The 12,080-nt window shown below is 41.0% G+C and overlaps 1 protein-coding gene across 13 annotated transcripts in view; it reads right to left on the reverse strand.

The window, feature by feature from the left end:
* Positions 1 to 12,080, reverse strand: part of myo18ab (myosin XVIIIAb) — a 98,466-nt gene that overhangs the window by 69,433 nt on the left and 16,953 nt on the right. For 6 of the 13 annotated variants that reach the window (XM_038286007.1, XM_038286006.1, XM_038285997.1 and 3 more), the window contains exons 2-3: positions 3,563 to 3,626; positions 3,189 to 3,221 (exon numbers count right to left, since the gene is read on the reverse strand). The exons of 5 other annotated variants lie outside the window; for them this stretch is intronic. In XM_038286007.1, coding sequence (XP_038141935.1) covers positions 3,189 to 3,221; positions 3,563 to 3,601 — 72 coding nt within the window. In that variant the 5' untranslated portion in view covers positions 3,602 to 3,626. Of the gene's footprint in view, positions 1 to 3,188; positions 3,222 to 3,562; positions 3,637 to 7,526; positions 7,676 to 12,080 lie in introns of those variants that run through there. 2 more of the 13 variants (XM_038285995.1, XM_038285996.1) reach the window with 2 other exon arrangements.

Raw genomic sequence — 12,080 nt, forward strand, 5'->3', positions numbered from 1 at the left:
CTAACATCACCTTATATTAGGGGTGTAAATAATAATCGTTTTGTATTGATGCATCGATCCAACAGCGGACGATCCGATGCATCGTTACGTCCGCAAGAGAATCGATTCATGTTTTGTTTTTTTTTTATCCAGTCTATTTTTATCCATTTGCTCCTGGGCGTAGTTCTCCATCCCGTGCTGCGGTGGCGCTAAACCTATTTTGCCCTCCTACCTCGCTTCCTGGTTATACTGTTACAGCAGCGTGCTGCAGTGAGCTTGACAGACATTTCTGATTTATGCTCAATATTGAAGCGTGGTCTGAGCTACACGCTGTGGGTCTAGATACGGCCGAGGCGGTGAGGAAATGGGGGCGAGTTTAGTCCGACGACGGAGGGACATGAGGGCCAAAAAGAGCGGAGATCCAGGTGGAAAAAGGGTCCCAGCATTTTCACGCAGCTCGCTCTTCTAGCGGGTCAAACTTCACGAGATGTTTTCCGCAATTTTGGTCATAAAAACAAAACAAGCCGGCCTCCTCTCTGCGTTCAGCTACAATTTGGGAGAGGTGCAGCGGAGCGTCTGTGGAGGGGGCGTGGACGTCTGAAGCCGAGGTATTGCATTGCACTCATTGCACTGATTTTGTGCAGGATTTTTTGATGCAAGGCCTTTCAGAATCTAAAACGCAGGGGTATTATTATTTTTCAGTGAATGAGGTTTTAATAGGAATAGGTGGAGTACAACTTTTCTACTTCTGTTATTTGCTGTTGTTTCTCAAATAAAATGCATAACGATATTACAACTTTCATTGATTTATTTCAAATCTGAAACATTGTCTAGCCTGTAAGGTGTAAAAAAAAAAAAAAAAAAAAAAAGAACCAATTAACCGAATCAAAGCGTATCATGGTGTATTCTTGAGTATCGAAAATAAACAAATCTGTTGGGAGCTGGAGAAAATCCCATCTTTCTCCAGCAGAGTCCGCCGTGGATCCTCTGAGGGAGCCTCCTGCACAGGTGCAGCTCATCAAGATCATCAGAGGATCCACTACTTAAGCTGTCTTCAGACCTTGCCTCAACGCCGCAGTGTTGTTCCAGTTGGTCAGCGCTAAAGCCTTGATCTCAGTGATTATCTCCATGACTCTAATCCCTAGTTGGATTCTAACCTCTGTTTCTGTGCCTCTAGGAAACTCGTGCTTCCTCCGTGAAAGCTCTGGAAGAGCTAACCTGCCGAGCCGACCCTCAGAGCCAAACCCTGAAGATTCTCAGACAACCTCCAAGCAGCTCTGGGCTAGAGCTGGGAAACCAATGCCAAGGTCTGCTCAAACTAGACGTGAGACGCTGAAGCAGCTAACGGACTCTGCTACTAAATCCTTCTCCAGAACCAACAGTGACTCTCCCAAAGAGAACCTCAAGAACCCTCAAGGTACTATCTGTGCTTCTTTGGAAACCAAACCCCGTCAACAGTCCTTAACTTTGCTGTCTCTCACGCAGACTCCGGTGAAACCAGAATCCAGGCCCGAACCAGCCATCCGCATATTCAGTGTGATTGTGCAAATAAACTTGTTAAACTTTTCATCCTGTGTCCGTCAGTGGTGTTCTGCATCTTTGGGTCTCCATTAGAGAACCCATCATGACAAAATCGTTGGATCAGGAAATCGATACTGAATCAAATCGCCATGTTGGGTGTGATTTACACCCCTTCCTTATATGTTAATGCAGGGTTCTGTGAGAAGGGCTGGGGGGTTTGGGAGAAACAATTCTAGGTGGACTTTTAGACAAAATGGGAAAGTGAGCAGATGCTGTCTGCCTTTCAGTGGGTTCCCCCCTGAAATGGTTGGAACATAAGCGCCTAACAGAGGGTGAGATCTTCCTCTGCAATTTGTGCTTGTATCAATGATTTTGTTAAACATGTCAGGAATAAATTCTGTTAATGCTTAAACATGTTTCCTCTTTGTGTTCACCATCTGAAAGCATTACCTCTATGACAGCTCTCTTTTCCTTGTACATAATAATCCACCCTCCCGACTTTTTTTTAAACCTTTAGAGTTTAATCCCTTTATATTTATTTATTTTCCATATGCAGACAGCTCTGCAGAAGCAATAACAACTTGTCTGTGTTGTCGGAAATTCTTTATTTCTCTTCTATTACATATTAATTTATCCTATTTATTCACTATAAAAGTTTTCACTCAGCCTGTTCGTCTCTCAAGGCCACACAATTCTCTGCAGGATGGTGTTTGTAGACCAGACATAGCTTCTTCCCACAACAAACCAGATTCTTTCTCAAGGTTTATTCATAACATGTTACTGTTTAACCAAAGTGTCAGTAATTTGTTTTGACTCTGACTACTTTTGCATTGTTCTAAGTAAGGAGAAACGAACGCTGCTCTAGCAGAACAGGGCAGAATGCTGTGCCTTTAGGGCTGTATGATGACTGTTCTTTCTTTGCAAAGATATGAATAAATGTGCCGACTGAGTGAAATCCATTGATCGCCGTTTATTTAACTAGGGTGAATAGTTGAATACTTTTTTTCCCACCACAGTCTGTGACCCCAAAAGAACTGGATCCGCTTTTCTGATTGGTTGACATTCCGGCGTCCAGTCGCAAAAGTTAAAATTTCTGAACTCCAGAGTCGAAGGCTCGGATGCCATAACACTCTGACAAGTAAGACTTTGCAAGTAAATCAGATGCTTTGATACCCAAAATGCGTCTGGTGTGTTAAGGCACTATCAGGGAGCTGTGGCTAAAGACTACCACCACCAGGGTGCAAATGTATATAAATTGAGTGATTGTACTTTGAGCACTTTGGGTTCCTTAGATTTTATAAAGTACGATGCAATTAGAGGCTATTTACCATTCTTCAAGCTGAGCCTGCATAAGCCCACAGAGCTGGTCTCAGTCAGAGGTTTAAATCATTTTGGGTTTAGCTGTGTATCGTTTTATTATTATCATCACTTCAGAAACAAAATAAGGGATTTATTGAGTCTGAACATTTGGTTTGGTAATGTGAGAAGTCATTGACCCAACCAAATGCTTTTAAGACCCTAATGACACTAATGATCATAAGTAAAGCTTTTTTAATGTAGTTAACTTATTGATCCGAGTATGTAAAACATAAAAAAAAAAATGTATTGAGACAAATTTAACAGTTACTTTAACAAATCATGGTATTTTTCAGGTGAAAGTTTTAAAATGGACTTTAGTATTTACTTACACTTTTGCTCCCCACCTTGTTCTCTTCTTTGATCTAAAAAGTGTTGATGTGAAGAAGGAGACCAAATCAAAACCTTCTCCTTACATGAAGCTAATGCTGACAAACGGAGCCAAACTCAACATGCAAAGATGCCACCACTGCAAATTATTGCTTCATCTTTACCTGGTGTCCTTTCTTTAACAAAGTGATGCAATCCAAACATGTTGGCGTTATGATTAAAAGCAGTTAAGTCCACAGCAAATGATAACATTAGAAAAGCGAAAACTTCTTCAAAACGAAAGACTTTACAAGCAGAGATGTTAATTGTTTGCTTAAATTCCTGTTAGGTCATGCATTTAAAGATTGTGTCAATCACATATCCGAGTAAGACTTCCCTTTTGTTCCCAGAAGGAAAAGCGAGATGAAAAAGCCATGTTGCTCTGCTGTCATGAGGTAGAACTGACAGGATGGAACAGAAGAAGAACGTAGAGCTAAAACAGGTTGAATAGAAATAATGTACAGAGAAACACCATGAGAATTCAACTTTATCTCAGGACAGATTAAACAAATTAAAAAATATATATATAAATCTTTGATTAGGGCCCTGTTACACTTTTACGATATATCCAGCATATGCCCGACGTCCCAGAATCTTCTGAAACACTGCCATACGCTGAACTTTCTCTGTATTTTTTTTCAATTCTGTGCGTTTAAATAGCGTATTCATTACGAATCCAGACCTTATGTCCAACGACTGCCTCACTACATTATTTCATGGGCATTACGAAGCACCAGTTAAAGCTGCTCAGGCGTACGGAGGCGCCCAGCAAAAAGATGTCTTTACTGCTGTTAACCTCCTGCCCAAAAACACAAAAAAATAAATAAAAAGGAAGAAAGAAGGTTTGCAGTTGCAGCAGATTCGGCGTCATGTCTGCTAGGAAGCAGGGAGGATCACAGCATCACGCTCACTTTCCAGCTCATCCTATGATGGGGATGAAGTCTGAAGGAAAGCTGACGGTTTGAACCCCCTTTATACCCAAACCCTGCCAATGGATCATCATACAGTAGCTGGAAGTTAGAAACACGTTCAGCGGCCATCTGGAACAGTTCAAATACATTGATATGCGTTGGACAGAAGTTCTTGAAGTGACGCATAAGTTATGCACAAGTTATAGGTTTTGGATAAGCTAGACAGCACGACTTATAAGTAACTTACACTTAAGGTACGTCAACCATCAGATAACTTATCTGTAACTTATGGCTCACGTATGAGCAAATGCTGGGAAATTTTTGGGTGTGTTCTATATTTCTCTACGTATGTCGACTTGTTCCAGCGTGTTTCAGCGTGCTCATAACTTATACAAAACGGCAGTGTTTTAGTCAGAAATATTCTGAGCAAGTAGGGCTTGTTTTGGGAGGGTTGCATCACACATTCGCTTCTGTCAGAAAAGAACAGAAGGTGTGACTGAGCATTGCAAAGCTGCATTTAACACTTCGGACAACAGTAGACACTACATACCAACTGTGCAACACTGGGGCGGTGGACTGATGAATAGGTGTTTGGAAGCTACATGACCTGGAAATGGTAATTAGTGGGTCGTATTCAGAAGTTAAACTTCCGAAAGTACTTTAAGTATGAAATTATTACATACCGTTCAATAAATGATAAGTGTTTATATAACGATAATAACATCACACAGCATCCGTGTGACGAGTCTGGGTCATCTGTTGTTCCAACAGTGGTTCTACCAGTTACTGAATAGCAGAGTTTGTACTTCCTTATCTTTTAAACACCTGCTTAGGACCCAACAGCCACCTGAAGTAGAACTAAATCTACTGTATCTGACCTGACTGTTAGGCTACTACCGAGACCACCTAGGCAGTCCTGATAAAGGCTCAAAATAGTCTCCATGTGGAGTGATCTCAGAAAACACAGGGCTGCTACCATGACTGCACGGCAAAACTATTCAAATGAGATACTGCTGCTTGGTTTGAAGCCCTACAGACAACATTTAGGATCCTTCTTACCTTTGCCCCTTTTTTAATTCCCTTTCGCTGGTGCTACTAGTATGACTAATTAAGAGTCTTCCATTTCTTCAACATACCATAGACAGTCTGATTCCAGAATTATGTTCATACTCTATACAGTCAACACAGAATATCACGTTTCTACTGGGTTCCAGTTGCTGTTAATGGTAACAGCTTGTGTTAATTTACATCCATCAGTTAATTTATATCAAAAACCTTTCTGAAAAAACAAAGACTTTAGCCTAAACATTAAGCTAAGTCGACTGCTGCATAAAATCAACTTGCTTACATAGAGCTTTGTTTAGGACTTAGTTACTTTAGCTAAGCTTTCAAGTATGGAGTGATTTTTCTGCCAGAATGTTGTGTACAGAAATGCATGTTGCGCACACACATAAAGCATGTGGCAAATGCATGTTTCACACAAAAAAATCTTATCACTCAAAAATAAAACTTATGTTACAAACTCTCCACTAATGTCACACACAAATTTAACTTTTTTTTTCAGACTGTCCTTAAATGTAGCACACATACAAAAATTAGTTTTACAAACCACTCTAAAATTGCACTGAAAATATAATTTTTAAATTGTCCCCGAGTACAAAACGATCTGCGCTCACATACGAAACAGCCTCTCCTCGCGTACGAGACAGTTCTTCACACTGCCAAAAGTCACATGATACATGGAGAATTGTCATGCTGACTAACCGACAGCAGGAGGCGCCATACACAACTGAAATCGAGCTGCGTTTCCCCTGCATCTCTGCACAGCGCAGGCGGCACGATTCACAGCGCAAGCGACAGGAAACGCGCATGCTCGCTAAACGTGCGTAACAGCTGCCCTGAGCTCGCGCCACAGGGGAACTACGGAGAGGGTGGTTGGGTGGGTGGATGGATGGATGTTGCAGTATCTATAACAACCCAAACACAGGATTTAAGAATTAGACATCCCCAGTTATTAATTTCAGGGTGAACGGTCAGATAATGGTATCTGACGGGGCCCGTCAGATACCGTTGCCCCTGTCTAACATGGGTGGAACGCTATCCGATGGGCCTATAAACCCCGTCAGATAGCGTTTTCCCTGTTTAACATGGGGGGAACGGTATCTGATGCGGTGTAAATATCATCAGGCTGCATTACCTCTACTCATGGGTCCAAAGTTTTTTAAAAGGGCGTTCAGATCTGGTGAGTGTATGAAATTAACAACTGGGGATGTCTAAATCTGAAATCCTGTCTGTTTGGGTTGTTATAGATACTGAAACATCCATTTATCCATCCATCCATCTCGATTTCTCCCTTTCTCCATATAGGCTAACATTTGATCCTTCACGCTCTCCGTAGTTCCCCTGTGGCGCGAGCACAGGGTGGCTGTTACGTTTCCTGACGCATGCACGGTTAATTGTGCCGCCTGCGCTGTGCGGAGATGCAGGGGAAACGCAGCTCGAATTCAGTTGTGTAGTTAGTCAGCATGACAATTCTCCATGTATCACGTGACTTTTGGCAGAAACTTACCGCGGAGTGTGAAGAATTGTCTCGTACGCGAGGAGAGGCTGTTTTGTATCCGAGCAGAGTTCGTTTTGTCCTCGGGGACAATTTACAAATTATATTTTCAGTGCCATGTTAGAGTCTGGTTTGTAAAACTAATTTTTGTACGTGTGCTACATTTAAGGCCAGTTTGTAAAAAAAGTTTTATTTGTGAGTGCCATTAGAGGAGAGTTTGTGAGTTTTATTTGTGAACAATAAGATTTATTTGAGTGTGATAAGATTTGTTTGTGTGAAACATGCTTTATGCATTTGCAACAGGCTTTATGTGTGTGCGCAACATGCATTTTTGCACAGGGTGCTGTTCAGAGATCCATCGAAACAGATTGTTTTGATGTCTAAATAATTTATGTTGATTGCATCTGATATATCTGGGCCTATATTAACCATGGGCAGCAAATGGAGGGTGTGCCGGGTATGACGGGCCATCACATGCACAAATCGGCCGATACCAACACAACAAAAAATGTAGAAAATAAACACTAACTTCGGCCAAATATATCAGCCGGTTGATGTCCGGTTCTACCTCTAATCCTAAAGAGGATCACTGCCAAACCTGACAGAGGACATCTGGACGCATGAAGGGGGCTAAGGCTAAAGTACAAGCCTTCCAGAAGACGAATAGACCCACAGAAACCATCCTACACCATAGAAGAACGAGGATTTTCAGATGAAAATCTCTTAACCAAGTTCATCGCCGGACCCAATTTAACAAAAACAAAGAAACCACAAAAAACAACCTTCCTCTTACTGTCATGCATCATTAGTAATAAAAAAATTAGATGTTCTACCTGTAGGTGAAACAAAAGTAGTTCTCAGTAGTCAGTTTATACAGGGAATGAAAACTGACTTAACTGGAAAGAAACAAAGTAGAACCAAGAGGCAGAGAGCGAACCAGGGGGGAGGGCTTCTGATAGCTCAGCTATTTCAGTCAGTGGTCAGACAAGAGCTGTGGGGACAGCTGTTGAGATACAAGTGGTTGAGTAGGATAAATATAGACGCCCCACCGCCTTCCAAAGACCGGCCCACTACAGTCCAACAGCAATCAAACATGTCCCTCCAGTGAGGGGGTGCATCAGAAATGCAATGGACAGTCTGCAAAGGGGAAATCATCACCACGGAAATGTTACTAAAGGAGAACTTTGAACTGTGATGCTGATGTGCATAGGGGGTGTCTAACCTCTGTGTTTACAACATTCCAGGAGAAACCAACGTGATGAGACATTATTATCCATTTATCAGCACCTCTACCACAAGATGGCAGCAGGGAAACGGTCAAGAGGGTTGGTTTGGCTTTAAACACCAAAGAAACACCTAAAGCTTTAACCCGTCTTACAGTTAATATTATGACAGCAAGGAGTCACAGCAAGAAAAATGATTAATAATTCAGGCAGCTGAGCACAAAAGCTTCAGACTTTCAGGACTGTAACAGGAAACGGTGTAAATAAGGGGTGGAGTTAGTGAAAGCAATGGAAGAAAAATATTTGGCACAACTCAAAATATTAAAGAAACAAACTTCCACACAATTTTAACTTTATTCCTTTGAATGAATCATTTATGCTTTGCTTTAAAGTTCACCAAACTTTGATTTCTATGCCTAACCTGATTTTTTTTTCTCCAATGAAACTAGTAACTTAGAAAATGTAATAAATAAACTACAAATCTTTTTGTTTATGTGTATTTTCTCTTAGAGTGTCAATTTTTTATCTATATTTTTATCCCCGACCCTTTTTGTTTCAGGGACGGTAACAGGCCGCTGACCTTTGCATTCCCTCTGAGAGGTAAATGCTCTCTAGCTCATCCCCTGTGATTTTTGACTTAAATAAGAAATGTACACTGCAAAAACGATCTAGAAATAAGTCAAAACGTTTTAAATAAAGGGCATTTACCCTTAATTTGAGCAGAAAAATAAGATGATTTGCCAATGGGATGAGGATTTTTACTCTCAGAATAAGGAAATTAGATAGTATACACTTGAAATAAGACAATGAAACTGGGTTTTTCTTGTTTTAAATGTAAATTGTCTTGTTCCAATGGCAAATAGATTTACTTCCCTCCTCAATTCAACAGAAATCACACTTGTTTTAGGAAAAAATGACTTATCTAGATTAAGATTTTTTCCAGTGTATTTCATTGGTCATAGTTCAGAAAATAGAACAATCGAACCTCTTAACAATGGAAGAATGTCAGCCTCTAACCCTAAAGCCAACCGCTAAAGTTGGTTTGCTTACATAAAAAGAAAAGTTAATGCAGCTTTGACCTGTTAAATTAATGGTTTAATTCACTCAATGCTCCCTATATTTAATGCTGGGTTTTTCAGCTCGACAGAAGGAAGTTTTCTGGGTTTTTTCCTTTACTGTGAGGCAGGAGGAAGAGAAAAAATTAACCTTTTCCTCTGTTAGAATGTGACTTATCGATAAATGAAGCAGTAGAAATCAAAAAGTCGTTTTAGATGATTAAATTATTGAACAGGCCGGTTCTGAAGCTGTAAGCCTAGTTTGAAATCCCAACCTCCATTCCCTTTTTTCCCCTTTTTCTTTGTCATGAATCTTTCATAATTGTTTGCACTGTTGTTCATTATTTCTGTCCATTTAATCTTTTTTTATTTGATTAAAACAAAATGCACAAAGAAGATCCATGTAAAAATTTTTAATCAAGCAAGTTCCTGCAGAACACATGGCTTCATGTAGCACAGACGGCTATGAAATCTCTCTCACCATCGCACCATTAGTTTAGTTTCTGAGGCTTAATCCGGGCATAAACTGTTTGTTTTTTCTATCATGGCACCCAGCTACAACTCAAACTGTATGAAAAAACTGCAGGGTTTAAAAGTTTACAACTCACGATGTATTTTCTCACACTGTGCGACCCGACGCTCTGATGCGATCTAACTGCACACACTTTATGTCTAAAAACCATGTCTGACTCAGCTCCGAGAGATGGCGCTAGTGGGACTCATCAATCTGGAAGAAGAAGAACTCCCTCGTTTGCACGTGCAGTGCTCGAGGTTCTGGTAAATTGTAGTGCTGCTTGAGCAGCAGGATTTGTCCACGACCACATTACGACATCCGACTGAATTTCAAACATGTCTGAATTTCTCCCGACCTTACGATTCCTGATTCCCCTCATTACCCCCTGTACGCTACACAACGCACGATGGGGCTGAAAGTTGGCCCTATCGAAAAAATTCTCACACGTTTGGAAAATCGTCCCACAAAGGGGAATAAATCTAACAGTGTATGTCCAGCTTTACGTTATTTCCTACTTCCAGATGGAAAGAGTTCAGTTATGACCCTTGGTGCTTAGATCACCATCAGTGAAAACATTGATAGCAAGTAAATGGTCATTTGAGCCTCTCTTAGTTAATTTATGTTGATGATAACTTCCTTCTGTGTTTATCTTAAAACTTCAACTCAAAATTATTTTATTTCCAAAGGTAAAATTTTTTTTTTTAACTCGGTCTTTTTCTTCTACCAGCATCTCTCTTTAGCAGCCTGTCTAATAACAGTCCTGAAGAAGCCTCTGACTGAAGACACCTTGTTGATGTCCAGCAGAACATTAACAAGGACATTGATGAAAAGGACCTATGGTGTAAAACAACTTATTGACTGAACAATTTTCCATTTGGGGGGGGAGGGGTCATCCAGCCATCCAAACATCCAGTTAAAGCACAAGCAGCCATCAGAAAGCAGGAAAGTGCAGCTTGTATTTAAATAGCTCAGGATTAAGAGGAGGATTTGAGGCTGTGAAGGTGGTATGAATTAAGTGGGAACGGGGATTACAAGCTTGTACTGTTAATTATAAGCTACAGATGTCAAATGTCCTTATAATGTAAGAGTTTAAGCTTTGTCCCACTTATAATGATCAGCTAATGTAAAGCTCAGTTCCAGAGACAGTCCTAATTCCTCCTGCAGGGTGCAGTCAATCGAAGGAACCTGAATAAGAGGAGGTGCTTAACAACTGGCAAACACATCAGTTACGACTCCAGAGTATTTCTACTGTACTTTGGTCTGGAAAAAGGTTACATGGCCAAGCTAATGGAAATGTGTAATCCTACAATGAAAAGGATTCTTAAAGGGGAAAATATTCTGCATTTTTGCCTATTTTTCCACTTTACACCAACTTTACTCCAATTCCACTGAAGTAATAATGAGAAAAGAAGAGAAAAACTTAAGAGCGGTTAGGAAGTTAAAGATCAAGGTTCAGCGCACAGATAGAATCCAAGAAAGTAGCCAGAGCAAAGCAGAGGGATCAGCTAAACCAGAGAGGTCTGGGCAGAGCCTGAGAAGTTTCTGCTCAGCATTCTGACCCACAGCTGTCCTGTAGCACTTTTAATGTTTCATCCTCCATCTGAGGCTGAAATCCTGCTGGTTCTCCATCATCTTCAGCTAAAGTTGGAGATGCTGCTGTTTTATGGCACAACGAAATTAATTCTCTGCATTTAACCCGTCCCTCTGAGGAGCAGCTGGCTGCCATTGTGCGGCGCCCAGGGAGCAGTGTGGGGTTAAGGTCTTTTCTCAGGGACCCAGAGTGGCAGTTTGTGGGAGTGGGGCTTGAACTCAGAACTAGAGACTGACACGGGAGTGGATTTTCACTCCTGTCCCGTCCCACTCCTGGTGAAATTACTCCCACTCCCATCCCGCTCCCATTCAGACTGACTCCCGCTCCTGCACCACTCCCATTCTTGTTGTCTTCAATAAGATTTCTGCCAATACATTGAATCTGAATTTCTATGAAGGGTCAGTTAAGTTCCTGTTTCTAACTGTAGTAACTGTTGGTCCCTCCATTGTTGTTTTTGAGCGCGGGTGAAAAACTCAGAGCGGAAGCACTGTTGGTTTTTGGGTCGTGTCGTTTTTTTGACTCGCATTATAGTGTAGGCTTCAAGGAAAAAAACTACAAAATGGCGGCGCCAGTACTGGATTTTTTTTCTCTCTGTTTTATTTTATTTTTTCATCGATCCTAGTTTTTTTTTAGTTACTATTGGTTTGCTCCCGCTCCCGTCTGCTCCCGTTAATGTTTAATCCTGTTTCATCCCAATCACGTGATCGTTACTAATACTGACTCCCATCCCACGGGAATCCCGTGACCCGTGGTATTCCCGAAAAAATGTCAGTCTCTACTCAGAACCTCAGGATTTCCAGCTCTATCCCCAACCACTAGGCCGCCACTCCCCACTGAGTCAGGTTTGCTGGAGGTTTCTTCCTGTTAAAAAGAAGTTTTTCCTCCCTACTGTCGCTACCAGCATGTGTTAATAGTAACTAATTATTTTATGTGAGTTTCGCTAGTTTAAGTCAAGAATTTTAACTAAAATATGTTTGACCTGGAGTTAAATTACCATTAATAAA

Source organism: Cyprinodon tularosa, unplaced genomic scaffold (genome assembly GCF_016077235.1).
Source record: "Cyprinodon tularosa strain WSP-4 unplaced genomic scaffold, ASM1607723v1 ctg219, whole genome shotgun sequence".
NCBI lineage: Eukaryota > Metazoa > Chordata > Actinopteri > Cyprinodontiformes > Cyprinodontidae > Cyprinodon > Cyprinodon tularosa.